At 51.9% G+C, this 24,190-nt stretch overlaps 9 protein-coding genes across 9 annotated transcripts; 3 read left to right on the top strand and 6 right to left on the bottom strand.

The window, feature by feature from the left end:
• Positions 1 to 7: 7 nt before the first annotated feature.
• Positions 8 to 281, bottom strand: VTN31DRAFT_95 (uncharacterized protein; the record flags this gene model as incomplete). The annotated part of the gene is made up of 2 exons (XM_069408510.1): positions 8 to 102; positions 170 to 281. The coding sequence occupies 2 exons, from the start codon at positions 279 to 281 to the stop codon at positions 8 to 10; spliced, it is 207 nt and encodes a 68-aa protein (XP_069262951.1).
• Positions 282 to 738: 457 nt separating this feature from the next.
• On the bottom strand, positions 739 to 1,377 carry VTN31DRAFT_96 (uncharacterized protein; the record flags this gene model as incomplete). Its single annotated transcript, XM_069408521.1, has 1 exon — positions 739 to 1,377. The coding sequence occupies one exon, from the start codon at positions 1,375 to 1,377 to the stop codon at positions 739 to 741; it is 639 nt and encodes a 212-aa protein (XP_069262952.1).
• Positions 1,378 to 3,145: 1,768 nt separating this feature from the next.
• Positions 3,146 to 4,587, bottom strand: VTN31DRAFT_97 (uncharacterized protein; the record flags this gene model as incomplete). The annotated part of the gene is made up of 5 exons (XM_069408532.1): positions 3,146 to 3,474; positions 3,530 to 3,975; positions 4,030 to 4,153; positions 4,206 to 4,329; positions 4,417 to 4,587. 5 exons carry the CDS (start codon positions 4,585 to 4,587, stop codon positions 3,146 to 3,148), a joined length of 1,194 nt encoding a protein of 397 aa, XP_069262953.1.
• A 1,264-nt stretch (positions 4,588 to 5,851) lies between these two features.
• Positions 5,852 to 7,323, bottom strand: VTN31DRAFT_98 (uncharacterized protein; the record flags this gene model as incomplete). The annotated part of the gene is made up of 9 exons (XM_069408543.1): positions 5,852 to 5,891; positions 5,944 to 6,146; positions 6,211 to 6,559; positions 6,612 to 6,668; positions 6,722 to 6,843; positions 6,895 to 6,930; positions 6,983 to 7,027; positions 7,087 to 7,141; positions 7,193 to 7,323. 9 exons carry the CDS (start codon positions 7,321 to 7,323, stop codon positions 5,852 to 5,854), a joined length of 1,038 nt encoding a protein of 345 aa, XP_069262954.1.
• Positions 7,324 to 9,399: 2,076 nt separating this feature from the next.
• Positions 9,400 to 11,445, bottom strand: VTN31DRAFT_99 (uncharacterized protein; the record flags this gene model as incomplete). The annotated part of the gene is made up of 3 exons (XM_069408554.1): positions 9,400 to 11,007; positions 11,076 to 11,339; positions 11,410 to 11,445. 3 exons carry the CDS (start codon positions 11,443 to 11,445, stop codon positions 9,400 to 9,402), a joined length of 1,908 nt encoding a protein of 635 aa, XP_069262955.1.
• A 1,237-nt stretch (positions 11,446 to 12,682) lies between these two features.
• On the top strand, positions 12,683 to 14,462 carry VTN31DRAFT_100 (uncharacterized protein; the record flags this gene model as incomplete). Its single annotated transcript, XM_069401009.1, has 6 exons — positions 12,683 to 12,860; positions 12,923 to 12,956; positions 13,010 to 13,174; positions 13,235 to 13,706; positions 13,765 to 14,092; positions 14,158 to 14,462. The coding sequence occupies 6 exons, from the start codon at positions 12,683 to 12,685 to the stop codon at positions 14,460 to 14,462; spliced, it is 1,482 nt and encodes a 493-aa protein (XP_069262956.1).
• A 2,374-nt stretch (positions 14,463 to 16,836) lies between these two features.
• Positions 16,837 to 17,325, top strand: VTN31DRAFT_101 (uncharacterized protein; the record flags this gene model as incomplete). The annotated part of the gene is made up of 1 exon (XM_069401020.1): positions 16,837 to 17,325. One exon carries the CDS (start codon positions 16,837 to 16,839, stop codon positions 17,323 to 17,325), a length of 489 nt encoding a protein of 162 aa, XP_069262957.1.
• Positions 17,326 to 18,011: 686 nt separating this feature from the next.
• VTN31DRAFT_102 (uncharacterized protein) lies at positions 18,012 to 19,224 on the top strand (the record flags this gene model as incomplete). The annotated part of the gene is made up of 6 exons (XM_069401031.1): positions 18,012 to 18,143; positions 18,227 to 18,334; positions 18,401 to 18,553; positions 18,610 to 18,658; positions 18,722 to 18,831; positions 18,889 to 19,224. The coding sequence occupies 6 exons, from the start codon at positions 18,012 to 18,014 to the stop codon at positions 19,222 to 19,224; spliced, it is 888 nt and encodes a 295-aa protein (XP_069262958.1).
• Positions 19,225 to 19,463: 239 nt separating this feature from the next.
• On the bottom strand, positions 19,464 to 23,340 carry VTN31DRAFT_103 (uncharacterized protein; the record flags this gene model as incomplete). The annotated part of the gene is made up of 3 exons (XM_069401042.1): positions 19,464 to 20,293; positions 20,351 to 22,784; positions 22,840 to 23,340. The coding sequence occupies 3 exons, from the start codon at positions 23,338 to 23,340 to the stop codon at positions 19,464 to 19,466; spliced, it is 3,765 nt and encodes a 1,254-aa protein (XP_069262959.1).
• Between the last annotated feature and the right edge of the window lie 850 nt (positions 23,341 to 24,190).

Raw genomic sequence — 24,190 nt, forward strand, 5'->3', positions numbered from 1 at the left:
GGATATTCTAAGTCCTGCGGCGTTTCCCGGGCTTACGCGTGTTCTTGGAGTCGAGGGTATCGTCAGGAGAAGGTTCAGCAGCGGTGGGAGTGGATGGAATCACTGACATCAGAAGTTAGATATGACTTTGAAAAGGTTGTATAAACCGTTATTTTGGGACAGGACTCACATTCAGGAGATGTGGTGTCATCCCTGGGGCCGAGGGGGATTTTCGATAATATCATCCCCCAGGGTGGGCTCGTTAGCTGGTTTGATTTTTTTCGTGGAGTCACTTGAGTCATCTCTTGAGCCGGTTTCAGTTCGACTCCCAGAGACAGAGGGGTTGATCATTGATGTTCGTCGGAGATATCGTGACAGAATCCATATCAGGTCCCTCAAGGGGGGAAAGAAAGCCACGTATGACTCCGCTGACTACCAGTTGCCTTCCGGCAGGGAGAATTTTGAAATTTGTGCATTGTGAATTTCTGTGCTCCAAGATGCATCGCACATGCCAAAGTTTGGCGGGTTCTTCGGCATCGATGTAAGATTGGATTCCTAAGGTGAAGGCGCGAGCTCCCTCGCTCTCTTTCCAATCGTCCAGGATTGTCGCACCCAATGTGATACGGGGCCTCAGTGTCTCTGTATCGTCGGGAGCATTAGGAATGCTTAAAGTTGTAACTATGAGCATGTTAATCAATAGTAGGTGATTCGAGTAGAGCTTACACGACCAAAGAATGAGCTTTGAGGTTGAGCAGGGGATTAAGGGTAGACAATGTTCTCAATGTGATTAGGGTCAGTTGGAGGAGTAAGAATTATCAAGTTGCGGACATCAATTGTTCTGGACAGAGCCACGTATAGCTGTCCGTGGGTAGAAACTGGTAGACGTAGATCGACACCCACATGGCTGAGGGACTGTCCTTGGGACTTGTTGATAGTCATGGCAAATCTTAAACGGACAGGAAATTGATACCGGGTAATTGAACAGGGAAGATCTTCGTCGTTGCTCGTTATTTTGACTTTGTAAAGTAATCGTGTTCGCCCATGAAAGTCTCCTCCAACGAGCATGACCTCTAGGCAATGTTGAGATGCTTGAGTGACTGTAAGACGGGTTCCATTGCAGAGGTCATGTTGGGGATCAAGGTTCCTGAGAAGGATAAGAGGAGCTCCAATTTTCAGTTCAAGTATTCCTGGAGGAAGAGAACCGCAGTCGAAAGATCGTAAGGTTTCCGGAGTGATGTCGTCACGGACTTTAGAATTCTGGTCGGGTTCGTTGTGACTGTAAAATGTCAATTTTCGACCTGGAAATCTGTTCAGTAGGAGAGAATTAAGGTCGAAGACCTGTCGGTTTCGGGCACAGAGAATGGCGCGGCCGTCGAATTCGCGTAAAGGCCAAACCATCAATGGGATGGAGGAGGAACAGGGCGAGTTCTGAGTGGTCAGAATCGTCTCGCTAAAATACAGCACTAAAATACGTTGCTTAGTCAGACTTCGGGGACGGGTCACCAAACTGGAAGAGGAAAAGAGCGAAAACCTATTGACGGAAAGGTTAAACCATAAAGAGCATGGCAGAGAGAATGGGGAGACATGAGTGGTCAGACGATGGCGCTAAAATACAGCACTAAAATACAAAGAGCGCTAAACCCGATGTGCAAGTTTTGCTGATGGGTTACCAAACCGGAAGAGGAAGGTATTTGAGAGCGATTCCGGTAAGGGCTAAACCCTGAAGGGTATGAGGGAGTGCCAGGGGTGCGATGTGAGTGGCCAGTGTGGGCGGAATCCGGTGGGTCCGATGGACCGGACGCTAAAATACAGCACTAAAATACGCACAGCGCTAGACCCGAAGCGTGAATTTTGAGCCTTACAGAGGTGGAGTAAAGTATAACAATTCCTTACTAGTACTCCTGTCAGAGGGTATGGTCCAGTATGTGTACGATACGTGTATCGTTACACGCACGTGACCTGCTTCCTGTCTTCTCCTTTCTTGCTCCTTTTTTTCTCCTTGTGTTCAGCTCAGTGTCTTTAGGCCTTTATGTCTTCTCTTGTGCCGTCTTTTCCGTCTTTCAGGCCGTTTAGGCTTTTAGCCGCTTCTTTTCCATGGTTCATGTGTTTTCAGCACTCTTCAGCTCGCTTGTACCGTCCTCTTTAGGTCATTTGTGTAGGTTTTTCCTCTGGCTTGGCATCATGTGTATATAGAGCTCCGATTGCCCATAGAGTCGGAGAGCAGAGTTCTAGCTAGCAAGGTCTTGTGTTTGGTTCTCTCTCGGTCCAGGATAAGCCCAGTTCTGTCCGATAACTCCGTACAGTACTCCATTTGCTTTGGACTACCAAGTTTCATAAGATAGGTATGGACACATCAAATCAAAAAATGGAAATAGTTAGGAAATGCGAAGTAAAAATCGGTTTTTTCTCTTCTTCATTGTCCCTCCGGCACCGAGCGGAAGAACAAGGGCGCCAGAGACAGCTCCCAGGCCAGACGTGGCCACGGCTGGCAACGCGCAACACAGCGCATCACCCGCAAATAAACGAGATGGAAAACAGAAAATGATCGAATTTGACCGACTTCTTTGCTGCGCCCGGGGTATTTTACCAAAGAAGAAGTCAAGGAATTACGTGATATGTGGCATCAAGTACGGAGTACTCCGTACAACTGTGATAGTACTCATCGCGTCGGGGACCATGGCTGGGCTACCCGGAGGCCCTGGGAGTACATACCTAGTAGTAGGTACGCAAAAGAAGAATGACTGAATTGAATCCTCTAATCCTTCCGATCTCCCTAGTCCTAAGGAAGGTGGAGCTCATTTTCGAACACTCCGTACCGTACTGTAGTACATACTAGGTTTAGGGTTGTCGTTGATCGGTGATACATGGTGAACCAGTGTATCTCTTCCAACCATCATCGTCATGCAAGATATGATGGCGTGTGCTAATGCAATCAACAAGGCATGAATGAATTTACTACATGGAGCACAGTATCCAGGGAAGGTTCAAGCGCCGAGCAATGGACAGTTCTAATCTATTCGACCGGAGCTCAGATGATGGATCTGGCTGACTTGACTTCCAGGAATCTAACATGAAAAGTACTACTAGTACTTATCGTACCATATCGAAAGACATACCAATGGAGAAAGCATCCAAGTTCTCAAGAAAATCACGGTGCTCAAGACATTTACGCCAACCTCGCCTCCAGCACCGCCTGACTCGATGCCTCGCTATGCCAAATCTTGTGCAGCTTCAAACCAGCTTCGGCGACGAGTTTCTCCCAGTCGGACTTGGTGCGCTCACGTCCTCCAAATGCAAACATGTTGTGGTCCATCCAATACGGGGCCATGTCCTCGACTCCGCCAGGCCGTTCGCTGCCATACTCGGGGACGACCATTTCCCCAATCAAGACACGCGAGTCCGGCGCCATGGCTGGGACAATGGATTTGAGGATCTGAATGCAATGTGCGTCTGTCCAGTTATGCAGACAGCGGCGGATGTAATATGCGTGGGCATCTAATCCCGCCGTTAGAACCTCCACCTCAAGACGATAGGGAGCAAGTGGGCTCACGTTTCACCGGCTGCTCTGTGAAAAAGTCATGCGGCATTTTCTCAATCCCCGGCAGCTCGCCGATGGAATCTAACACCACGGGCCGATCCTGAAGGATCATCCGACCCTTCAACTCGGGCCAGCGCTCCCTAATCTGGACGAGCGAGTGTCCCCGACCACCGCCAATGTCAACGATCAAGGCTCGGTTCTCGAGATCACTGGCGTTCGCCAATTCCTCGCCAAACGGATACATGCCCAGGACGGGCAGCGTGTTGTCCTGGGTGCTCATGGCAATGTTGAACTGCTGGATGCGGCGCGGATCCTGCGAGATAATCTCGAAAAAGGTCTTCCCGACCTGGCCGTTGCCCCAGGCGTACGGATTGTCCGTCATACTTGTCGTGTCGCGCGCCGAAGTGGCCCGGAAGTATTCTGGCAGTCGCGTCGTGTTGACAAAGATTTCATCGCAGCTATTAGGTTGGGCGTCAGCGATGGACGCTTTGAATAATCTGGATTTGACGTACCAGAGCTTCAAAAAGTCTACCTCGTGGCCCTCAATGTATGCCCTGGAGAACTTGGTGTGTGCATACTCGTCCGGACCAACCATGTCAAAAATACCCGTCACAGTGAGGATGCGCATGAGACGAACTCGGCTTCATCAGCACAAAGGCATGATCCCCGTGGATTACACAAAACATACCAATCAATGGCTCCTCAGCACCAACCTTGGCGGCCAAGTCGCGCGCCGAAATGCTGCCCACCAGAGGAATGGACTCGGGCACCTTCAACTCAAGCAAAGCACGCAAATTGGCCAAGACAACGAACTTAACTCATTCAATTTCAAAACACCTTGATCAGCGCAAAATCACCCTCGCAAACCCCTGTCATTGGCTCACCGGGCAGTTTCATACATTCGTCAAGTGATCAAAGATGGCCTCCTTGGGATCCTTGAGTTCCAGTTTGAGCTTCTCCAACGACTGGATCAGACGAAGTCGCTCGGCACGGCTGACTTGGTCTGGCGATGTCTCCAGTTTCTGAACCGCCGCGGCGATGTCTGCGGCTTGGGCGCTGAGGGAGGCCATGCTGGATCAAATCTTCGGAGTAGTACTCTGTTCGATTTTCTCTCCTGATCTTTTCTTCCGTCTGTAAAAGGTCGAGATCGAGGACCTTCCCGTATCGAAGTCACAGTGATGTCCTATATACACTCACTCCCCTCGTTCAACGGTATGTGATACAGTAAGAACAGTAGGGTACACTCTCCCTCTTTGTTATATATGCTGCAACCGGGCAGTAAGAAAAAAGTCAACAGACCTGCTCATGGCAATCAATCAACTGAGTCTTGCAACATGATTGTCTCGCCCTCAACTCCATGCCCACGGCTTCATTGGTCTAGTCTAGGGCTTATTACCTACCAGTCAAGGATCAGAGCGCAATAGAACCACAACCTCTAGATCCGGCTATACACACAAATGGAGAAATTGCCGCTGGCAGAACAGGTAATTAACGAAATAACAAGGGGGGTGTCCCGTCGCAATGGATCAAGCACGGATTCGTCGGCAGAATTTTTTAAAAAGATGTTGCAGCAGGAAATGCAAGTTACATATACGGAGTACGAGGTCGTCGGTGACGAGGGGAAGGACTTCCACCCTGTACGTACTATGCTCGATTTCTTAGCGCGGGGCGTGTTTGGATTTTAAATCCGTAGTCGTCGACTCGTCATGGCTACGGCTAATCGTCTTGTCGAACTGACTCAGGTGTTACGAGTACTATACGGAGTAGGTAGGTAGTAGTTACATACACGGCATCCATCCTGTTATCGTCTGTTGCCCGTTCGAGTCTTGAAGAGGAGGGGCTGTGGGTTTTAGTGTTGGTCGCCCCTCTTCGTCCCCGTTGTCCCGTCCTCTTGTAGGCTAAAACAGCGAGTAACCCGGGAGCCTTGGAGCTTGGACGGAGAGGGACGGTCCTTTTTTTTTTTTTTTTTTTTTTTTTTTTACGAATCCCGAGCCGGGATTTCCCATCCTGCTGCAGAGCTTGCAGGCGATGCCGATTCAATGAAATTGTCCCCGATGTGCTCGCGGATGGTCTAAGGTCTTCAACACAACGAATAAGTAATTGTATGAAGTACTCCGTACGTTGTCAGTATGCATGAAAAGGCATTGCAACGGCATGAGGTAGGGTGTGGTACCAAACATGGACAAAACAGAAGGAACTACAAAATGTTAACATGACATGAATACATTGTATGGATCGAGAAGTCGTTAAACCAAGAACCAAAACCCCTCCAAAAAGAGCCGCACCAGAACTCCTTTTCAATGAGAAACATTCAGATGGGACATTCGTAGCTCATTAGTTGTCAGCGGGCGGTTTCTGCCCAAAGACAACATGTCTGCGGACATATTAGCGATGCACAATGATACATCCGTTGCAAGACCACATACACAGCGATGTACATGCGGTTGTTGAGGTCGTTGAACTCTGAGCGGACCTTGGCCAGCAGCACCCGCAACTCGTCAGCACTCCAGCCGAGGTACCGGGTGTAGAGGGCGAGGCTGTAGCCCTCGACACCTTGATTCATGGCCATGCCGCGGATTCGGCCGATCTCCTTCATCTTCGGATCATCAGGCCATGGGGCGAGAGGCATCTAAAAACACACGTGGCATCAGCATGATTCCTAGGTATATCCCGTGTTCGGCTTTGAATCGAACCTTGAAAACGATATCCTGCACATTGATGAATCCCGCATCAATCATATGCTGCTTTTGCTCGTGGGCGACGTTCAGTCGTCTTCCGCTGCGGATGCTGGCCTCGTCCAACTTCTCCAGGAATAGCTTTGACCATGGCGGAAGGGTGCCGTCCTCACGCTGGAACCATGCCTCGTTTTCTTGCATTTCCAACCAACCGCCAGGCACCAGGAAGTCGTATGCCTGCCTATGGAAACGGTCCCAATCCTTGATGCCGCCGCACAGTGTACGGGTGTGGATCAGGTCGAATCGCTCGCTGAATACCCAGTCGTCTTCGGCGTCGTCGATCTCGAAGTGGACATTCGGCGGGACCCTGTCGCATGTCAGTGCGCCGTCGAGGAAAAGGATGCGGAGACGAGTCCTACCATAGAGGCTGAATAGGGCTAAGGTCGGTACCAATAACTTTGCACGACGGATACCGCCTGCAGGAGTCATTAACATTGATCTCCAACCGGCCATCCTGGCAAACACGTACTCTGCAAAGTCAATGGCCCAGTCCCCTCGACCTGTACCAATGTCCAGTACGTTCTGAGGATTCGGGTTGATGGGCGCCAGACATAGCTTTCCATCGAAGGCTAATTCATGTACCAGATGAACCTGATTGAGGGTTAGAAGTATGTCGATCGCACAGTGATACAGTTAATATACCAGCAGTAATTTGTTCTGCTCGTGCTCATCATTCGGCTAAAGCCTTCGTTAGAACTGTATAAACCGGCTGCCAACCAAGCATGTTTACCATTATGTATTTGCCCTCATGGTAGGCATGATATCGACGACCGTTCTGGAAATGCGATCAGCTTGCAAGCCTCCAAACACCACCCATAACTCAATACACCCCACCTCATAATGATAGTTGAGCACGCTGGATGTAATAGAATACGTCGAGTGCTCGAATCTGCGCCGTTGGTCAGTTTCATCCCCATCCAACTCCGGACGCAAAACGCACATGCTGCTCAGCACCGACGCGGCATCGGATTCCCTATCGCTCTCAGCAGCGCTCCATTCCGTCCGGGCGGTTGAGGTCGTGTGGGCGCTGAAGATCGACTCGTTATCGGTGTCGCTGTGGTACCCGGACATGGCAGCCAGCTGTCTCAATGTCCCCCCAGACCACACAAGGAACAAGAATCACAGATGCATCTGTCAGTTTCGGCTGGATCGAACAATCTGCTCACTGAGAGAGCCACGTAAGAGTCCTATCCAGAAGACATGGATGTACGATGTCTGCCGCAACAAGAAGCGCAATGCCTACCAGCGGGACACGAAAGAAGCCGACAAAGCGAGATCAATGGGACGTGTGGACGGACGATAGTTGAGGAGTTGAGGTGATGGATCATGTAGAAAGAAGACTGTTTAGCACTGAGTGTCTACGCATGTCCTTGGCTACTGACAAACGTTTGTCAACGCTGCTTGGGCCTTATTAAAGTTCACTAGCAGCTCAGAAAATGGGCTCGATTTACTCGATCAACAACTGGGACTTCCTTCAAAGGTCGACATCAAAATGGGACTGAGAGAGTGCGTATTGAAACTGTAACGGTACAGGTATGTACAGTATTTACGGACAATTCCGAGCGGAGACATTGCGCGATTTCAAATCAAAACCACCTTGGGCCAGCAACGATTAGGGTTGAGTATCTTAGCCAGCCATGCTCAACGGAAGCCAATAAAGTCATGTTTGACATTTCCGTATTGACCAACATATCCAGATGGTATTGATTGGAGCTTTAAGGTTCCAACGGAGACAGCAATATCACCGTATGTAACTACGGAGTAATGTCTAAGTATGAATTGAGAATTCGTAGTTATTCCGACTGAATGGGTTCACAGAATCTACGGAGTACCTAGGCCATGCACTCTGAACATACATACATGTACGATTCCCGAAAGCCCCAAGAACGCATGCACCTGCAACCTGGCAACTGCAAGTCAGAAATCAGAGTACAAAGTTGTGTGCAGGCACTGCAGGGATCGACCAGAGTTACCAACAAGACAGGACATTGATCAAGCTCATGAAGGGGTTTTTAGTGCGATGGGTCTGGGAATTCCGGGTCGTCGCGTGGCGCCTGCACGGCTTGTGGAGTATGGATGCCAGCCATGTCCACTGTGCAGTTTGAGTTGTGCACTGGCCACTGGTCACTCGCCTTGTCTCTCACTTGTGTGGTGTCCGGGAGAAAGCACTCGAACGGAGCGAGGTCATACTAGGTAGGGAACCTAGGCTAGATTAGGTTATGTCAACCTCGAACTGCACGAACAAGTCCCTCCCGCACTGAGTACAAAGAAAGCACATGCTCGACCTAGAGCTGAGCTGGTCCCGAGGTACTCCGGACCTTTGTTTGTGCATTTTGCAATCCAGAACTCCTGCAGAATCCCATCAGTCTAAGGTTCCGTTAAAGTTTGAGCTTGTGGGTTATCAATGGCCTTCAGATTCGACTCCCCAAACGATTCAACATTTCAATAGGCTGCTTCGAAGACAACGGCGTCGTTAGACTCGTCACAAAGGTGTCAACCGCTCCCAAGGTTTGGTAACCATTTTACCTTAGTTAAGGTAGTACTCCGTAATTTCTGGCAGTTCTCTTGGTGCAGCTAGTTATGATTGGTCAGTATGCTTATTAATACGAACAGTCAATCTTGGCATCATTCCCTACTGGAAAAGACTACTGTACCATAGTTACATACAGTCCATACTCCGTACGAATATCCGTATTATATTACTCGTACGGAGTATTACAGCGGTATCAACTATTTGCCATCCTAGGTTAAGACTTAACTAGGTTCAGACTCTGGAAACGATAGAGTTATTCGTAGCAAAATTATGGGATAATTCGGCCAGTCGAGCAACGGGAGCATCGATCAATCAAAGATTGGCGAAAAATTGGCCGATCCGGAGACAGACAGGACTACAATCGGGGATCTTGACGACCGTTCAGATCTAAACGGCTGCGATGATGCGAGTACCCCGTCCGTGCATGAAAAAGAAAATGTGGAGAGTGCAGCGGACAGAAAAAAAGAGGATCAGGTATCATTCATGAAACAAAGACCCCATACCAGCCCAAGCTCCAAAGTCCAAGATCGAATCATCATCAGATGCCGTGTAAAGTACAGTACAGAACGTGAATGGTCACCGAGTCTAGTTAGTTACTTCTAAAAAAGTACAGCTCACGATATCTCGTCCTCTTCATGATGATGTGCTGGTACGTCATGGTGGTCCGGCGCATGGAACGCGTCGCCAAACGCCGAGTTCTCAAGCCCCGGTATATCCAGGCCGTCGTTCTGAGCCTCGTACGCGGCCAGTGCATCACCAGCCGAGTCCATGTTGGTGAAATTCGTCGCATCGTCAAAGCTGCTCGTCTCCAGGCCCGTGGCGTTGTTACCAGTGGTCTCGGCGGCAGGCTTATCGCCGGTCTGAGCGTTGTTGTTCGCCCCATCATTGCCCATCGCCCAGTCGCTCGTCTCACCCTGGGTCGTCTCCGCCGGAGCGGACAGGTTCGATGTTCCACCCATTTCCGTGTCACCATCGCCCAGGCCAGTGCCAGTGGCGCCCGCACCGGACGTGCCCTGCCCAGGTGTGGGCGTCGTCGAGGTGACAAATTGATCGAGCAGACTTGTGTCCATGAGTGCATCTGTCTCCGGTTCGATGCGCTCAAGTAGCCCTCCTTTCTCAACACAGGAAATGTTCGGCTCCAATGCGATATTTCGGCCATAGGACTGTTGAAGATCCTTAACAACGTCGTCCACCTTGTATTGCACCGGCCGCAGCGAGAAATCATCCCGCGGGCCTTCCTCCTCAGGAGGGGAGGTATCAATGCGTCCCTCGAGCCTCCAGATCTCAGGACCCTTGCTGTTTGGATCCGCTGCAGCGTCGCGCAAGCGCAGCTCTGCATTCTTCAAGATGGTTAGCCGCGAAATCTTGTTCATGCGCCTGGCATGTCGCTTTTTCATCTTCTCAATCTCAGCCGTCATGTCCGACACTTTCTTCGCCACCCGGTCCGCGAACTCCTCGGCTTTGGCCGGCTCGATCTTGGGCGGCTGGCGCGGCTCATTCTTGTCATCCCTTGTGTGGCCGGGCGCAACCGGAGCATCGAAGAATCCGGCGGTCAGCTTCTCCAACTCGCCTTTTCTTCCCAAACCGAGATCCACGGGAACAATTTGATTGATCCTAAAAGGGGATGCAAAAATCTCCTCCATCCATTCGTGATGCTGCTGATACCGCATCTTGCTGATCTCACGCGGTGTAAGATGGTCCAACATGTCCCCCGTTGACACTTCTTCATCCTCAAGAGCAAAATCAGCAGTGGCTGCAGCCACCGAGGGGCGATGACCTCGAGCTTTTGCTGGCTGCCCGGCAGCTTGGTGAGGAGGATAATAAACGGGAGGCTGGCCGGGGCGACCAGGCATAGCGTTCCCGTAGAACGGCTGAGGTTGTGCAAAGCCTTGCGGTCCCATCTGTGGCGGGAAGGGAATAGAGGGCCAGCTGTTACGATCATGAAGCATAAAGTCTTTTCGTACTAATTGCGCCTGGCCTTGTAACATCCGCCTTTGTGCGAGAACTGTTTGGATGGCTGGTGTGATGGGAATCCGCTGGGCGGGTATATGGTCATTCTGAGCGGCGCGCGAATAGTGCACAATGTAGAGAGAAGGATCAATTGGCGCAAGATTCGGATTGGGGACTTTGGGGGGAAGGAGCCGATAGCGACGACGCGAGTGAGTAGCCACAGTTTCGTTCGGTGGATGATAGCCGCTTCTTTGAAGTGACATTTCTACGGTCTACAATCCGAATGCCTTCGTTAGCTCTGCGTCATCCTCCTTTTCTGGGCGCGCGCGAGATCACATACATAGCCTCTGACTTCGAAGGTGAAAACTTGTTCGACATCGGCCCAGACGTAGCCATCGCTGGCGAACGCGGTGCCCAAGTGATTCAGAGGCTGCCATGTCAGCAAGCAGGTTCCGTCCTGCGGCCCGTCCAAAAAGGTCCAGTGCACCGGCTGGAGTTCCCGGACGACCTTGGGCGCAGCCAGCAGATAGTCGACGACGGTTTCCGTGGGCAGCGCAGGGACGGATGGATAGCGCGCTCGAGAAACGAGGTGCAGATGTGGTAGCTAAAGGCTTACCAGTTAGCACAGCGCGCAAAAACGCCAGCGAAGTCCATAGCACGAATCAAATACACACCAGTTGGGGAGGTATCCCAGAAGCAGGGTCATTCATGTTGCCGTCCTGATGCAATGATATTCTGTGATCGGCGTCGCAAAGTCACAGGTCGCAGTCACAAGAGTCGAAATCAAGACGGCGTGGGAGCGGTATAATTCGCTGAAGTCGGAGAGCTTTTCTCCAAACGCGACGCGATCAACAATACCTTGTACCTTCACCAAAGCGGAAGCCGAAAAGTTGAGTGGAATCGGGGACGCCATTGGAGCCACCCGTGCAGTTTCTACCTGAGGGCTGAGGCAGCAAAAGCTCTTACATAATCAGGCACGTCAAGTTCTCAAAAGCTAACCTCAGTGCCTCAGGCTACTCAAAAGTCTTGAGACAAAAAGATGCACAACTCCCCGAGTACACATGAATTGCACACCGTCCGCAGTACGGAGAGTGAGCGATGCCCCAGTGTTGTCTCAGTGCTGCATCTCATGCGCTTGGAGCTGATATCCGCTGATTGGACATAACCTGGTAGGTACTATAATTATAATGTAGGTTATTCATACCCCGATGCCAAATCCCGGCCCCAAGTTATCGCTATGACAATCAAGATATCGGAATAGCGAATCTTATGCCAAACGGCAGCACTACGAGTATGGATGCGTCCGTATCGGGTCAAGTTTGTATGGGAATCAATCTGGACCCGAAGGTTTATCGCTGTGCCAGTGTATCGTTTTCCCTGTATCGTAATAACCAGGTTTGAATGTACCCTGCATTTTATCCGCGCCGCGCGGCTTCACACACCCAACAAGTTAACACAAGCCGCGAATACTACTCAAATCGCCTGGCTCTCCGCTCCGATGAAGCAAAACAAAAAAAAAAAAAAAGAACTGATCTACCTGGCGATTACTCAACATGGCCTTCTACTGTTTACCAAGTACCGACTTCGGTAGTGGGCGTCGGAGATGACGCCGACGATGATCGACTCATCGAGGACGTTGAGAAGCCAACAAACCCGTTGCATGTATCACCGGAAAGCTAACGATTTGCCGCTAAGTAGATTTAGTTATCGCTTCTGCACTGTCAGGGGGGAGGCGTAGCAAGGGACATGAGAGGACGAATACGAGCATGTACAGTACCCTGTACATATAAAGTCTTATAATGTCCTGCTCTTTGTGCACCGTTGAATCTGACTTTCTTTTGTGTTGATCGGCACACAAGATCGAGGAATGCACGCGGGGAAGCTTAAATAGATCATCAGAGGCGTACACAACTTGCTCCTGTTGACAAGCGTCACTGTCGAAGCACAATGGAGGATCGCGGCGAGATCAACGCCCCGCCGGCGAAGGACGCGTCGTCCTTGCAGTATGACGACCAAGAAAAAAAGGTCGCAGAAACTCCGGTGGTCACGACCATTGATCCGGAAATTGAGAAGCGGGTAGTGAGAAAGCTGGACTTGCGCATTCCCACTCTCACGGCGTTCCTCTGTACGTTTCGATCATTTTGGTGGCAATCTGACTGTCTTCGAACTAATGATGGCGACAATTAGTCCTTCTGGCGTTTTTGGACCGAAGCAATATCGGGTACTCGCCATGTTTCATTGCTGTGTGCGGATCAGCATTCTGACTTTGGGCAGAAATGCGAGAATCGCTGGGATGGAAACAGACCTTAACCTCGATTCCCACAGCTATGCCTGGCTCCTGACCATATTCTACATATCATACACCCTGTTCGAGTTCCAGGCACTAATGTGGAAAGTGATGCGGCCTCACCAATGGGCCGCTATCACTGTGTTTGGATGGTATCAACCCCTAACTTTGCCCACCTATCCAGGATCCAACTGCTGACATTCCTCGATTAGGGGTGTCGTATCTACTTGCATGGCCGCTGCTCAGAACTGGAAAGGCATGATGGCGCTCCGATTCTTGCTCGGCGTTTTCGAGGCTGGGTTTGGCCCCGGTGTTCCCTACCTCCTCTCGTTCTTCTATCGTCGCCATGAGCTGGGCTTGCGATGTGGTCTCTTTGTCTCTGCCGCCCCGTTGGCCAGCACTTTTGCTGGAGCGCTCGCATACGGAATCACGTCCGGTTATCCGAAACTGGCCAGCTGGCGGCTGTTGTTCCTCGTCGAGGGCCTGCCGACGGTCCTTGCGGCTGCGTTGGCATGGTTCTACTTGCCAGACTCGCCGGTAGAGGCCAAGTTCCTTACCGAAGAGGAACGCGAAGTAGCTAGGCAGCGCGGTTTGCGGCGCTCTGGCGAGGAAAAGAAAAGTAGCCGAATCGTCTGGAAAGATGTTGGAATGACCCTGTTGGACGCCAAAGCATGGTTCACGGCGGTATGCCCAAAACAACTCCCAGCGTGAAAAAGGATTAAATCACTGACTTGCAGAATAGCTCATGTATTTCAGCTGCAACGTCAGCTACTCGTCTCTTCCGGTGTTTCTTCCCACAATTCTCAGGGATATGGGCTTCACCGCCATCAATGCCCAAGGGTTGTCGGCACCACCGTACTTTGCCTCGTTCCTTGTGACGGTCGCGACAACCTACATTGCGGACCGGTTTGGACAGCGCGGATTCATGGTTGCCGGCCTGGCTACGACAGGTGCCATTGGCTACGTTCTGCTTGCTGCCTGCAAGCCCGTTGGTGTTCGATATTTGGGTGCCTTTCTCGCCTCCTGCGGCGTTTTTCCGGCAATCGCCAATATTCTCCCGTGGGTTTTGAGTAAGTGCTGCTTGACCGCTTCCACTCTGGGGTATGTAAGTAAGTTTCTGACTCCGTTCCTCAAGACAATCAAGGCTCCGATACTCGCCGGGGAATGGCCACTGTCATCCTTAACCTCGTCGGCCAATGTGGTCCATTCCTGGGGACCAACATTTTCCCAGATAGGGATGGGCCGCGATATGTCAAGGGCCAGGCGATCTGCGCCGTATTCATGTTTGTCGTAGCATTCTTGGCACTGACTCTCCGGACGTTACTGGCCTGGGAGAATCGCAAGCTCGATAAGAAGTATGGGCCGAGAGAAGAACACAATGACAAGGGGCAGGCAGTGGCCGAGGAGAATTATGGGCCTGCTTACAGATTTGTTCTCTGAACTTGCTCAGCAGCCTTTTAGTACTTCCATCATCGCCATGATCAATGATTCCCCGGCTGTGAACTTCATGTGCAAAGAATGAGTCGACCATGATCCATGATCCGGGAGTGATGAGTTTTGCAAGGCGTTCTAGGTATGGTCTGCCTCGAGTCCAGAAGCTTCAGTTATATACTGACTGATGCTGGATCAGGGTTAGCCAAGGCGATCTGCCGTAAACTCGAGTGCTTGTATTTGACTTGACTTGACATGGGCTCCTGCATCTTTCCATTCAGACAAAGTTCTGAAGTATATTGATCTTACAAACGAACCAGTAATGTGGGAGTCTCATTCAGTCGGTAGTTGATTGCAGAAAATGCCAGAAACAGTCTGCCGTCATCAGCTCCTGCTATCCATTGACTAGGGTTAGGGTTAGCTATTAGAGTACTCTAGTGGTCACGGCTACGGAGTACTAGGCACGTGAGGTAATCAACTCCCTCGCTCATAAATGATCATTAGGAAGATCCTTGTATAGTAACATCATAGCAGATAAGATGGTAACTGATCTGGTGAAATAATCAGAAGATCCGAATATGTCATGAGTGATCCGGCAGGTAGGTACAACTCCATCGTACTAGTTCTTCAGTGAAGTGACAACCAAGTCCTGATGATATCCCTAAACTATGTACTGTATGCCACCCCAATGTTGGAACAACAGTCAATGCCGCACAGATAATGCAGAATTCCACACAAATTCAGCTGCGCTCATAGTTGATTTGGATAGAGGGCTGTTGACACTTGACAGTGCCTGGACCTCCCGCAACTTTCCCCAACTGGAACAAAAAGACACAGCCACAGGCAGTCAAGCCATCGTTGCACATGATCAGATACATTGTAGGTTATTCCGTACATCGAGACAAAGTGCAAAACGGCAGCATCCATAATAATTTGAGAGAGATTAAATGGACTAGAATACCATCAACAGCCACAGTTTGATAGTTACTCGTGGTGTGGCTTTGTTCAATTGTTTGCCACAGGTACGAACGGTTGTGGTACAAGGCACTACTAGAATGAAGGTAGAGATCATATAAGCACACAGGTATGCAGAACATAGATGACCATGATCAGTCTGTTCCTTTCTGTCGCGCTCTGTTCTTTTTGATCTTGCTGACCAGCTGGTCTCAACTATATCTATCCCATGACATCCCGTATGAGAAAGGGATCAAAAACCAATCTCGCCTTCTTCTCAATCTTCTTGACCTAGCAAATCCATCTACTGAGAAGCACAATGTGCTACCTTCTCTGCGAGGACGATGGAATCGAATCGATCCGCGTCGTCCATCGCACTCGGCGCACCTACCGCTCTCTGTCCCTCGAGCCAGACTGTTGCTGCGACTTTGAAGTCGCCTGTCGTTGTCGCTCATGCTATTCACCGCCTCCGTGCCCACCTCCTCGTCGCGCGCGCTCCGTTACTGTCGTTAGAAGATGGGTGAGGCGCAGGTCGTCGTGGGAGATCACCCCCGTCGAGCGCTGCTCCCGTCGCCGCAGCATTTGCTACGACTCGGACGAAGTATCGCGGGTCGCGTCTTTGCCCCGGTACATTGAGGAGCGGCGCCCCAGATATGCTGATGCAGGGGATAATGAAACTGGATTTGCGGACCTTCATTTCTCGTCTCTGTCGACTTTGTCATGAAGATTGCTCATTCAGATGTTTCGTTTTGGTCCTGTTCCTGCGTCCACGTTGTGCTTCTCATGTGACTTCCTTTGTCAAATACCCCCGTCACGAGAGCATTTCTTATGTTCGTCCCTGTGTGCATTTCATTTTGGTTTGATCATTCTGTGCAGTCAGTTTTGCCAGTCTTTTACAATCAATTTTTTTTGAACAAAGCGAAGCCATCACCGCATGTCCTCGTCGTTGCAGGCGTCTCGAAATACGCATGTGAAACAGTAGGTAGTATTGCCGTATCAGGTTTAGTGCCACCAGGCACAAAGGGCTAGCATACGGTAGCCATGACGTCATTCAAGTGGCAGCTCGACACAGCATCTGCGGCTCGCAAGGATGGACGAGAAGCGCTGAAAGAGAGGAAGAGACACATATGAATGACTTCACATCTCGAGACTGTGTTCTCATAGCATCTTGATCGGAGAGTTCGATATTTGACTCGTCACGTGGCTGCTTTGATGAGAAACGGAACTGGCGGAAACGATAACCCTGCTGACACTTCATCTTGACCATCATCGTCATACTCGAACAGTACACTGCACGCCAGTACAAGTCAACGATGTGAGCTCGCCCAATAGTCCTATCGATAAAGGCTGATTTTCTAGGAACTCTCTTTCCATCAGGCCCCGACACAATGGTCGAGCGGATCGTGGCCAAAGTCGCCATCGATTCACCATGACCACGCTTCGTGGATTCCAACAGCCAGAGTTGAGCAAAAAACTCTTCAAAATAATCAAGAACGAGAACCTAATCATCGGCGCGTATGAATCTGCCGGTCGCGAGAGAGTTTCTGTCGCATCGCAGCTGTCGGAATGGGGCGAGTCCACCGGCGACGAGGGTATCTCTGACATCTCAGACAAACTGGGCGTGCTGTTAGCCGAGATGGGAGAACAAGAAGATATTTTCGCCCAAAATCTCGAGGATGCGCGCACGGTGCTGAAGCAGATCCGCAACACAGAGGGTTCCGTGCAGCCGTCCCGCGACCACCGAAACAAAATCGCGGATGAAATCCAGCGACTCAAGTACAGGGATCCGACTAACCCCAAGATCGAGACCTTGGAGCAGGAGCTAGTGCGAGCCGAGGCGCAGACCTTGGTTGCCGAAGCACAGTTGACCAATGTGGTGAGTATCGTCCAACGTCCCTTAAAGTTCCATCCTAGTTGACAAGGTGCAGACTCGCCAGAAATTCAAGGAAGCCTTTGACATTCATCTGGCGGCCGTCATCGAACGAGCTGAGAAGCAAGCCATTTTGGCGAAACATGCTCGCCGGCTGTTGAACATCTTGGATGACACGCCCGTGGTGCCAGGGGACTGCAGGCACGAGTACGAGAGTGCGGCCGAAGCCCGTGGGATCTTGAACGACGCCGAAGCCGACCTGCGCGCCTGGGAACCGACATACGAGCCGGTGTCCGCAAACACCACCGGCGTAGATACAAGTCTGATGCCCAGGGACACAGCTCCTGGCGGAAGGGAGGGCGAAACGGCGGGTCAAACCGACGGCCAAGGAGAAGCGGACCAAAACACTCGGAATGGAGGGGCCGAGGAGACCGAGGAGTACAATCAGTAGATTGGCCGGGGAATGCGATTGTGACTCTGGATTGTATGTATTTGTACTAGTAGTATGAGTCGGAATGCAGCTTCAATGCGATCTCATCGTGCAACGAGTCTAGAGAGAACACCTGATCGCAAACCCAACAGGTAGTTCCAAGACAAATGATAGTCACGTGATCTAGGCGCCAGTTGTGACGCGAGCTTGGAGCTTGAGAGTTGAGCTCTCAACGTGTGTTCAACCCGTTTCCCTTTCACATTGTACAATTATTTCTTGAGAATCCGATTGTCAGATCCACAGAATGGACACAATAGTCGCCCGATACGCTCGTCCGCCGCTTGAAGATGAAGCGTTCCCCGAGGAATCCCAGCGAGAGTACACAGAGTGCACACCTCCGCTGTCTCTGAAGTTCGATCTTCCTCCGCTGGAGAACGTGAGTAAACGTGCACTCTCATCCGATCGACTTTAGTCTGTGTGGGAAGCATGGGTTGATGCTGACGAGAACTGTACATATAGCCCTCGTCTTTCCTCCGAGCTCTGACCGATGACCACTCAAACGCCAGCGCCCCGATCAAGCTCGTGCACGGGACGACGACGCTTGCGTTCCGGTTTCAGAATGGGATTGTATGCTTTGCCATTGTCTTACACTGGAGGGTCGATGGTGTTGACGATAACGATGTGCGCCAATAGATCGTCGCAACTGATTCGCGAGCCACGGCAGGGAGCTGGATCGCCAGCCAGACGGTCAAAAAAGTCATTCCGGTGTCGCAGTTGAACCTGGACGTGGAGAAGGTGGAGGGCCCGGTGCCGGGGTTGCTGGGCACAATGGCCGGGACAGCTGCCGTAAGTCTGATTTTGACTGAGATCGGAAATGAAGAGACTTATCGGCATGGTTATAGGACTGCCAATACTGGCTGCGGTACCTTGCCGAGCAATGCGCGCTTCATGGTGGGAATCCTCGGGCTATGTTATGGGGGATGGGTGTACGATGGATGGCTGACTTGGTTCCAGAACTGCGCAATAAGCGACGGATCACTGTTGCGGCCGCATCGAAGATCCTGGCCAATCTGACATTTGCTTACAAGAACATGGGGTTGGGCATGGGTACGATGTTGGCAGGGGTGTGTATCTCCCCTCCCCGCAAACAGTTCAACGGCTAACGGGGGATGGTTCAAAAGGTGACCCCGCAAGAAGGACCAGCCCTCTACTACATCGACTCCGACGGGACTCGTCTCTCCGGGAATCTTTTCTGCGTCGGTTCCGGCCAGACATTTGCCTACGGCGTTCTCGACGCCGAGTACCGCTACGATCTCTCGACCGAGGAGGCCCTCGAGCTCGGCCGCCGCAGCATCCTTGCCGCCACGCATCGTGACGCTTACTCGGGTGGGCACATCAACCTGTACCATGTGATGGAAGAAGGCTGGGTGCATCATGGATTCGACGATATGGATCCGATCTTCTGGAAGACGAAGCTGGAGAAGGGCGAATTTACGAACGTCACCGCGGAGGTGTAATCAAATCAACCGTTTTGCGATGATGATAATTACCAATTAGATGATGGCTTGAATTGGAATGACCAATTGACTCGTACCATTCATTCATAAGTCGAAGCTGAACTACCTATACTACTGGAAAAACTGTGTCTCTCATGCTATATACTGAACTAGATGCAACAAGCACACTCTCACCCAAAACTCAAAAGACAAGGGGCCATGCTGAACGAAAGAAATATACCACGACGTCGGTCGGTCGACTAATTGTCCACCTTGAACCTCATCCGAATCCCCATCGCCGCCAACTCAACATCCAGATACCTCAGCACACCTGGCACCGCGACGAGGGTGACATTGTCACCGCCAACGAACCGTCTCCCATGGCCATCCTCCCAGACATCCGCACGGGAGTCATCAAAGATCGCCTCCCGGGCGCAGCGACGGCAGCGAACGATGCCGTTGACACCGCCGAGGGCACCGATCCCACCGGGTGCCGCGGCGGCGGCGGCGGCGGCGGATGTCTGATTCGGGAGAGCCTTTGCTGCGGCCGCGAGGGCGCCGGGGTTACCACTCGACCTTGTTGTGGACGAAGACGAATAGAGGGAGGAGATGGTGACCTGGGTCGGGAGGAACGAGCCGCAGTCGCGACAGATCCACGCGCGCTGCGCGTCGGAGCAGTTCATGAGGCGGTCCTGCAGGAGATGCGCCGCGCCGTGGGCAAGCAATGAGTCGCGCTCCATTTCGCCGACGCGGATACCACCGCCCTTCGAGCGGCCCTTGACGGGCTGGCCCGTGATCGCGTTGACCGGGCCCGTGGTACGCACCTGGAACTTGTCGTTGACCATGTGTCGCAGGCGCTGGTAGTGGACCACGCCGATGAAGATGTCCGCCGCGAACTCCCGCCCTGTGACACCGCTGTACATCGGCTCGTTGCCGTGGTAGTTGTAACCGGCCTTGCGCAACTGTTCGCCAAAGTAGTCCGCCGCGGTGTAGTCTTCGGTGAATTGGAAGGGCGTTGAATCCTGAAGGATGCCATGGAGGGCACCGGCCTTGCCGGCCATGGATTCAATGATTTGCGCAATTGTCATTCCTGGATGGTGCTAATGTGAGTCATTTGATTTTCAGGTTCGTGGTTTAGAGGACTTACGAGAAGGGAACGCGTGCGGGTTGATGATCAAATCCGGCTGGATGCCACTCTCGGAAAACGGCATGTCGACTGCCGGCCACAATTGCGAGCAGACACCCTTTTGTCCATGGCGCGAAGAGAATTTGTCACCGATGATGGGCTTCCGCGGCACGCGGAACTTAACGCTGATTGTCTGTAACGGTTCGGTACCGGTCTCAGCCCCAACGAGCCGGACGCTGTCGATGTACCCCTCCTCCTGGTCCTTGTACTTGAGGAAGTGTGTCTGCCCGTCGACGTTGACGTACGAGTCGCTGGCCGGGTCATACCGGACGGTGTGCCAGGCGGCGACGAGGCTGCCCTCCTTGATTTTGGCGCCGATGTGAGGCAGGCCGTCCTCGTCAAGCGTATTGCGCCACTCTGGTCTGATCTCCGTGCCAGGCGCGAACCCAAAAAGCTTGGTAATTTCACGCTTGGACTTACTGCGTCGTGACTCTTTCTCGTCCAAAGTGTACAGCTTGGTCTTGTAAATCGTGCCGTACCCGAACCCGCGCTCGTGTGACGATTTGTTGATGATCATGGCATCATCCATGTCGTAGCCGGTGTAGGAAATAATAGCAACAATTGCATTTGTTCCATTTGGATAGTTGTCCAGTCCATACGTGTTGTACAGAGGTGGCCGCACGATCGGTGTCTGTCCCGTCTGGAGTCGGTACAGCTTATTGTCCGTTCGGTAAGCGATCGCTGTGCCGGGTGTACCCATTGTCTGCTTGCTCATCTGGCACTGGTACATGTTCCGCGGTGACTGGTTGTTGTCCGAGAACGGCGTCATGTTGGCCAGGATGGACAGCATGTTGGTGGGAGTGAACTCAATGTGCGTCGTGACCCCTGCCACAATGTCCTCCGGCAGACAGGCAATCTCCATAAACGGTTGCTCGAACGGCCCGACGTAGTCCAGCTTGTCCAGTGGGAGGTACTTGACCGGACGATACATCCGGGCCGGGTGTGAGAACATGTAGATACCCGGGTACTGCCCGCCTCGGGAGTTGGGAACGTAACCAATCTCAAGCGACCGGGGAATGCCGTGGGAGCCTTCGACTTTCCAGAAGCGCAGGGTATCCGCAATCAGCTTTGCCTGTTTAGGACTGCAGTATCCAAAGATTCGTCCGTTCAATTGGACAACGACGCTCTCGTCGATCGCAGCCGACGCTTCCGAGTGCACTCCCAGCTGCGCCAGCACACGCGGGAGATGCGAAACGTCGAGATCACCGGTTGCAACCAGACACTTGTGGGCCAGGTGATTCAACAACCCGCAAGGTGCTCCGTCAGGCGTATGGACTGGACACAGGAAGCCCCAGCTTTCCGGCAGCAACTTTCGCACCGCTGTAGTCTTCAGCTGGGCGAAGAAGCTGCCTCGATGGATCATCCGAAAATGACTGATGAAACGGTAGAAGTTGATTTTCTCAGCGACGACGGTGAAGCCGGCCGTTTGTTGCAGATCGAGGCCTGTCGGACTGACGAGGTTACCGGTAGACAGAAAGTATTCCAGAGCACCACCGATGTTCTCGTTGGACCGTTTCACGATTTTGGCCAGAAAGTCTCTTTCGAATGTCGGGTCGGTGAACTTGGCGCCATTTCTTCCCCATTCCCGACAGAGCGGTCCGAACGATCGCAGCCATTCTTCCAGGCGCTCCTTGAGGATCATGCCGTAGAGGAAACCTCCCAGCAGAACCTCTTGGTTCGAAATAGCGTCCGGATTGTCTGGCGCACAGTCGCCCGCAACCAAAGCGTAGAGCTTTCGGATCATAAACAAGAACAGCTTGAACTTGTCGTGGTCCTGCGCCGGCGTGACGTTCTGATTGCCCAGGTGCGGCAGCACGATCTTGCGGAGAAACTCCGTCCCGACATCCTCATTTGACATGTCGGCCGGGCAATCCAAGGATGGACGGAACTTGGAGCCCAGGAACGCTCTGGTCTCCGATCGTCCGTGCAGGTTATAGCCCTTGTATGTGCGTAACAAGAGTTCTACTCGGTCCGTCACGAAGGTGTTCTTGAGACCTTTTGACGACACGCCACCGACGATGCCTTCGAAGATCTCTCGGTCATTTGTCTCCACCAGGGCCTTGAGAATCATCATAACCGGCACTAGGTATTCGTTCTTCCGCCATGAGAACCGAAATATGATGTTCCCATCGCTAAGATAGTGCAAGACATTGGTCTGGGAAGTCTGATCGGGTCGGACAGACCGTATTTGGACACCGTACTTTGTATATCCCTTGCCTCGCTTGGCGAACGAGGAACGGACAATGGCCATTGGGTAGTTGCGCTTGGGCATGATCAGCATTCGGATGAGCTTCTCGTTTCCGTTGACTATGAAATATCCACCCAGCTCCTCGGCCTCCTCTTTTCGGTCGACCAATTGCTGTGGGGTAAGATTCTCGAGGTGGCATCTGTTGGTCTAGCAGGGCGCCCCGTCAGTATCACCACTTCACACATGGCTGCAGAGGACATACTCGGAGCATCAAAGGAGCCTGACCAAGCTCCCGAATAGACTCCTTCCACTCTCCGTTATTGACCTGCCACTCCAGCCTGACCCGGAGTCGTCCTCGATAGGTCACATGCCGCTCCCGACACTCGGACGGAAAGATTTCGCGATTGCGCACGCTAAACTTGTTTGTCTGCGGTAGCATGGCCTTCTCCAAGAAGACCTCCCGAATGCGCACGTTCAGGCGATTCCGCTGCGGCGGCAGACGACCCTCCGCTTTGCGTATTCGCCTTTGCTCCGGCGTCTCATTGTCCCCGTCCAGGAAGGTTTTGGTACCGATGTCGTGGAGAGCATGTTCGATAATTTTGCTCTCCCCAAACAGCGCATTGAAGGAGTCAACATGTGGCCTAATCGCTTCCTCCAGGCTTGGGTATGCGGTTCGATCCTTGGGAGGATTGCGAAAGAGCTTTTCTCGTCGGAGGACGTCGAACCCGACGGTCCACTCGGTGTTTGTTGCAGATGGTGCCATGGCGGCGATTGATGGGATTGGGCTAATTTTTGCCCAACTGACAGTCCCAATCGAGGTTTCAGAACATTTCCCTGCTAGGCGGTTGAATCGCCGTGATCTTCGACCTGCTCGAGAGTGTACTGAGCTTTGAAACGGGAAATTTTCTAGATCTTATCATCACGTGATGATAACTACAGTAGTACAGTACTTAACAATGACCTGTGATTACTTAAGCACACTTTTACCATATTTCCCAATATAGTTTAGCGCAATGGTGCGGGCGCGGCTCAGCCGAGCAGGGACATGGGTCGCACATCATGAACAGCCGCCGGTTCAGTCTTATGCTCAGATCCCAGCAGTCTGTTCTCATCGACTACACTATCTAATAGCCATAGCAGCTTCGCGTAATCAAGAGGGTACTATCTCTTGCCGCGCGGCCTCTCAACGCTAACCACACCACGACCAACCCCGCGGAGGCGTAGTTTCGGATCTCCAGAGTACACCACCTTCCACATTCAAGCTTACTCCCAGTCTGAATCTCGAACAGCGCCCCCGAACCCCGGTTACGTCGCAGACAAGGGCTTTCTCCGCGTGGGCGCATCTCAAAGGTCATGTGTCCATCATCGAGCGCCAGATAGGACCGTCCGGATGTAACCGCCAGGATTCACCCTTTTATATCTAGTCCTGAAGCTGCTGTCCAACAAAAGAGCGCTTCGCTCTTCATATTTGTGGCTGGGAACGTCAGAGTCACCTCACTAAAGGTAACTCAAGACGAGAGAGCAGGAGGGAATTGAATCGACTGCGGCGATTATTGTCAAAGCGCTTGGCTGAGAACCGTTTGAAGATTCTCACGTTGGGTGCTCCGTCGTAT

This window comes from Thermomyces dupontii (assembly GCF_041956625.1).
Source record: "Thermomyces dupontii strain NRRL 2155 unplaced genomic scaffold VTN31scaffold_1, whole genome shotgun sequence".
Taxonomy (NCBI): domain Eukaryota; kingdom Fungi; phylum Ascomycota; class Eurotiomycetes; order Eurotiales; family Trichocomaceae; genus Thermomyces; species Thermomyces dupontii.